At 42.6% G+C, this 5,512-nt stretch overlaps 1 protein-coding gene across 1 annotated transcript; it reads left to right on the top strand.

Annotated features, from left to right (window-relative positions):
- Positions 1-246: 246 nt before the first annotated feature.
- Positions 247-2,367, top strand: LOC125381944. The gene is made up of 3 exons (XM_048399319.1): positions 247-448; positions 857-1,651; positions 2,045-2,367. The coding sequence occupies exons 1-3, from the start codon at positions 247-249 to the stop codon at positions 2,365-2,367; spliced, it is 1,320 nt and encodes a 439-aa protein (XP_048255276.1).
- Positions 2,368-5,512: the final 3,145 nt, after the last annotated feature.

Here is a 5,512-nt window from a genome sequence, read left to right as displayed (position 1 = left end):
ACTACTCGGTACATCGGATATCAAAATTAGCGGGGTCTTTGTTTGGTACAGTGCAGGCGGCAGTTCTTCACTTGAGTCGATCACTGGACCATCGGTGAACGGTACAATGACGCAGTGTACACGGAAATACAGAGCAGTACAAGGACATTGTGCACATGAAGCACAGAGTTGTACAATGAGGATCTGTACAGAGGAAGTACAGAACAGTAGATGGAGGCACTGTACACAGGAAGTACAGAACAGTAGATGGAGGTTCTGTACACAGGAAGTACAGAACAGGACAACGACACTGTGTACACAGGAAGTACAGAACAGTACAACGCGGCACTGTACATAGGAAGTACAGAACAGGACAACGACACTGTGTACACAGGAAGTACAGAACAGTACAACGACACTCTGAACACAAGAAGTACAGAACAGTACAACGAGGCACTTTTCACAGGAAGTACAGAACAGTAGATGGAGGCACTGTACACAGAAAGTACAGAACAGTACAACGCGGCACTGTACATAGGAAGTACAGAACAGTAGATGGAGGCTCTGTACACAGGAAGTACAGAACAGTAGATGGAGGCTCTGTACATAGGGAGTACAGAACAGTACAACGCGGCACTGTACATAGGAAGTACAGAACAGTAGATGGAGGCACTGTACACAGGAAGTACAGAACAGTAGATGGAGGCACTGTACACAGGAAGTACAGAACAGTAGATGGAGGTACTGTACACAGGAAGTACAGAACAGTACAACGAAACTCTGAACACAAGAAGTACAGAACACTACAACGCGGCACTGTACACTGGAAGTACAGAACAGGACAACGACACTGTGTAGATGGAGGCTCTGTACACAGGAAGTACAGAACAGGACAACGACACTGTGTACACAGGAAGTACAGAACAGTACAACGAAACTCTGAACACAAGAAGTACAGAACACTACAACGCGGCACTGTACACTGGAAGTACAGAACAGGACAACGACACTGTGTACGACAACGACACTGTGTACACAGGAAGTACAGAACAGTACAACGACACTCTGAACACAAGAAGTACAGAACAGTACAACGAGGCACTGTACATAGGAAGTACAGAACAGGACAACGACACTGTGTACACAGGAAGTACAGAACAGTACAACGAAACTCTGAACACAAGAAGTACAGAACACTACAACGCGGCACTCTACACAGGAAGTACAGAACAGGACAACGACACTGTGTACGACAACGACACTGTGTACACAGGAAGTACAGAACAGTACAACGACACTCTGAACACAAGAAGTACAGAACAGTACAACGAGGCACTGTACATAGGAAGTACAGAACAGTACAACGCGGCACTGTACACAGGAAGTACAGAACAGTACAACGCGGCACTGTACATAGGAAGTACAGAACAGGACAACGACACTGTGTACACAGGAAGTACAGAACAGTACAACGACACTCTGAACACAAGAAGTACAGAACAGTACAACGAGGCACTGTACACAGGAAGTACAGAACAGTACAACGCGGCACTGTACATAGGAAGTACAGAACAGGACAACGACACTGTGTACACAGGAAGTACAGAACAGTACAACGACACTCTGAACACAAGAAGTACAGAACAGTACAACGAGGCACTGTACACAGGAAGTACAGAACAGTAGATGGAGGCACTGTACACAGAAAGTACAGAACAGTACAACGAGGCACTGTACATAGGAAGTACAGAACAGTAGATGGAGGCTCTGTACACAGGAAGTACAGAACAGTAGATGGAGGCTCTGTACATAGGGAGTACAGAACAGTACAACGCGGCACTGTACATAGGAAGTACAGAACAGTAGATGGAGGCACTGTACACAGGAAGTACAGAACAGTAGATGGAGGCACTGTACACAGGAAGTACAGAACAGTAGATGGAGGTACTGTACACAGGAAGTACAGAACAGTACAACGACACTGTGTACACAGGAAGTACAGAATAGTACAACGCGGCACTGTACATAGGAAGTACAGAACAGGACAACGACACTGTGTACACAGGAAGTACAGAACAGTACAACGAAACTCTGAACACAAGAAGTACAGAACAGTACAACGCGGCACTGTACATAGGAAGTGCAGAACAGGACAACGACACTGTGTACACAGGAAGTACAGAACAGTACAACGAAACTCTGAACACAAGAAGTACAGAACACTACAACGCGGCACTCTACACAGGAAGTACAGAACAGGACAACGACACTGTGTACGACAACGACACTGTGTACACAGGAAGTACAGAACAGTACAACGACACTCTGAACACAGGAAGTACAGAACAGTACAACGAGGCACTGTACACAGGAAGTACAGAAGAGTAGATGGAGGCACTGTACACAGGAAGTACAGAACAGTACAACGACACTGTGTACACAGGAAGTACAGAACAGTACAACGCGGCACTGTACATAGGAAGTACAGAACAGGACAACGACACTGTGTACACAGGAAGTACAGAACAGTACAACGAAACTCTGAACACAGGAAGTACAGAACAGTACAAAGAGGCACTGTACATAGTAAGTACAGAACAGTACATGGAGGAAGTGTACATAGGAAGTACAGAACAGTACAACGACACCCTGTACAGAAGAAGTACAGAACAGTACAACGAGGCACTGTACAGGACAAAGTACAGAACCGTTCCATATTCAGGGGCAGGGCGCTAAATAGGTCTATATTGCAAACTGTTGATACTATGTGTATTATTTACAAGTGAGTGAGTGAGTTGGGTTTAACGCCGCTTTTAAAAGTATTCTAGTTATATCACGGCGTGTCAGCTTTATGTGGGAGGAAACCCGAAGTAATGCAGGATTCAGACGTTTACTACTTCGGCGAAACCAACGAGCACGGGTATGGTGCTGACAAACCTAGAAACATATTCGGGGCGAATCGGGATTCGAACCCACAAGCATAGGTTTCCGGTGTGCCCAAGGGACGCAACTCTGCACAGCGAATCGCGGCGCCTTAGACGACTTGGCCACCCGTGTCCCCGTATAATTTACAATACTGTTTGTACTGTTCATGTCTTTTATGAACAAATAATGTTTGTATGACTGAAACATTGCCAAAGTGGCATTAAATAGTATCTCGCTCACACAATAAATCATCCATGGCGAGGCTTTTATAAGACAAATCATAGTTGAAATATATCATATTCACGTGGCATCTCCGCATCTGAAACATTTTGTATTACACATTGCATTGAAACAGGAAAGTCGAGAAGCCCACATTGTTATGACCCTGTCACTGCGTGTCCCTATCATATTGTCTGTATGATGTCAATATCTACCGATATTCTAGCCCCCGCCTTCCAATATTCCTGTGTAACCCAATCCCCAGTTGTGTGAGGTAAATGCCAATTTGTTTTTAAAAGGATACTCGACCATCCTCTTTGAAGATGAGGCGGTCACATAACGTTTATAGAATAATTTGATTATTCCTATTGAACAAAGGTTATTTTGTGACTAGTGACATTTTAAAGTAGATGTTTATATTGCAGGTATGACATTTCCAAAAGAATCTCGAAATGTCATGATTGTTAATAGAAAACAAGAGCCACTAGAACAGTTTCTTTAATTGATATTGTTAATTCTGTTTCTATTGATATATCTTTGGTGCAAATCACCAAAATGACATTCTTTTATAATATAAACATACTTACCACTACCTGTACACACATAGACAAAGGACTGCAATACATGGCTCATGTTATACCTATGTATATACATCATGAATATGCATATTCAGTTTGGGTAAGATATTGTTCATTCTAACATGGTTGAAAGCCATATCAAAGGCGTCTCCCCTAATCTAAGTAGGAAGTAAATTTACTGTATTTACCATTTCGGTTTGGTCACTGTAACCTAATAGAACATGTACATTGTTCGAGACGTCGGTGCCTCTGACGTGTATTCAAAGGCGGGAGTTACTTTTCACTGTTAATATATTTAGATTGGCGTCGTGGCAACTTACACATGTGTATATTTGTAATACCGTCTGTGTACATAGATCGGTTGAGTTGTGTATTAGAATAGATAGTGGTTACTATCAGCGCTGCTAACGTGTGTATATATTTGTCTGTTGGACGTAATCACGTTGGAATCAAACTTGTATTTGTTTACTTGGAATTGAAGCAATGCTTTAACTTGGTTGTTATTGTCTAGTGTCAATAACTCCTTAAACTTATTTGTCAATGCGCCTCAATGCAATACGTCTGTCTATTTATTTAATTTCCGACTCCACATGTGTGTATCAACAACAAAATACCTTTAGACAATTACGAGTCGGATCCCCGATGAGTGAGGCGTTACTCCGGTGTAATGCTTGTCGTAAGAGGCGACTAACGGGATCTCGCTGACTTTGCTTGAGCAGAGATAATAGAAGTGGCGGATGATAGTGGCGGGAACACAGTGTCCATTTTTAATTATCCATTCATATAATTTTCATTAATATTTTTAGTTTTACGCCCTATGAAATCTGTTTCGGCAGATATTGGAGACTGATTATTCTCTAGCTTCGATGTTTTGAATTGACGTATATTCATAAGAAAATACGTACTAAGAGCTACATACTGCATTTTACCTTCCTGGAATAAAGCTTTCGGTCCTGTTCTTAAATGTTTAATTGTAATAACACATAAAAATACGAAAATAGAGACACTAACAGAACAGAAACAGATTATGTCTGGGTATCATCTGTTTCTGAAATGATTATTATGTGATTAGGGCCCCGGGGATCACAGGTTTACATCCTGGGGGTCGCCAGACATATTGTTGTGAAAGGAGGGTGCCAATTAACTGTATTCTCTGAACACATGGCGTGTCCAGCGAACAATGTCTATTTTGATGCAAACTCTGAGGACAGACTATACCTTTCTGGAACTAATAAATACTAATAAATAACACTGACCCCATCCTCCCGAGGCAAGAGAGTTAACCGACTATAAAAGTCCCGTTTCCACCCTTGCCGAACTAGCCTGGTATTATGGAGTTACATTTTAGCTGGGCTAACGTGTCTGTGAATAGTCAAATCAAAATCGCGCGACAAAATCGAAATCCGGTTTGGTGATGATTTCGGTCGATTGCGAGATTTACAAAGCATGTGCACCGCCAACTCCTTGTCAACAGATATTTTCCAAAGCGTTTCATGATTTTAATGAAGTTGATTTGACGCACTTTTCATCACAATATAGATCTTGATTATCGATCAGATCGTCTTGACTGGGCGCCGCCATTTTGTTTGAAGCAAATGCATGTGATACGAGAGGTGGAATGTGATTGGTCCTTATGAGAGGCATAGAAGGGACATAGCTCGTAATAACCACTGGTGGCGCTTGATCGAGCCCAGGAATTCCAGCCTGGTTCGGCAAGGATGGAAACTGGACTTTTAAAGTCAGTTAACTCTATTGCCTCGGGATGCACCCACCCATCCACCCCAAAAATATCAAAAGGCCAGTCGCTTTGA

This window comes from Haliotis rufescens, unplaced genomic scaffold, assembly GCF_023055435.1.
Source record: "Haliotis rufescens isolate VD_foot unplaced genomic scaffold, xgHalRufe1.0.p SCAF_2, whole genome shotgun sequence".
Taxonomy (NCBI): Eukaryota; Metazoa; Mollusca; class Gastropoda; order Lepetellida; family Haliotidae; genus Haliotis; species Haliotis rufescens.
The sequence above is the reverse complement of the archived record's forward strand: the minus strand, read 5'-3'. Positions and strand labels throughout refer to the sequence as shown.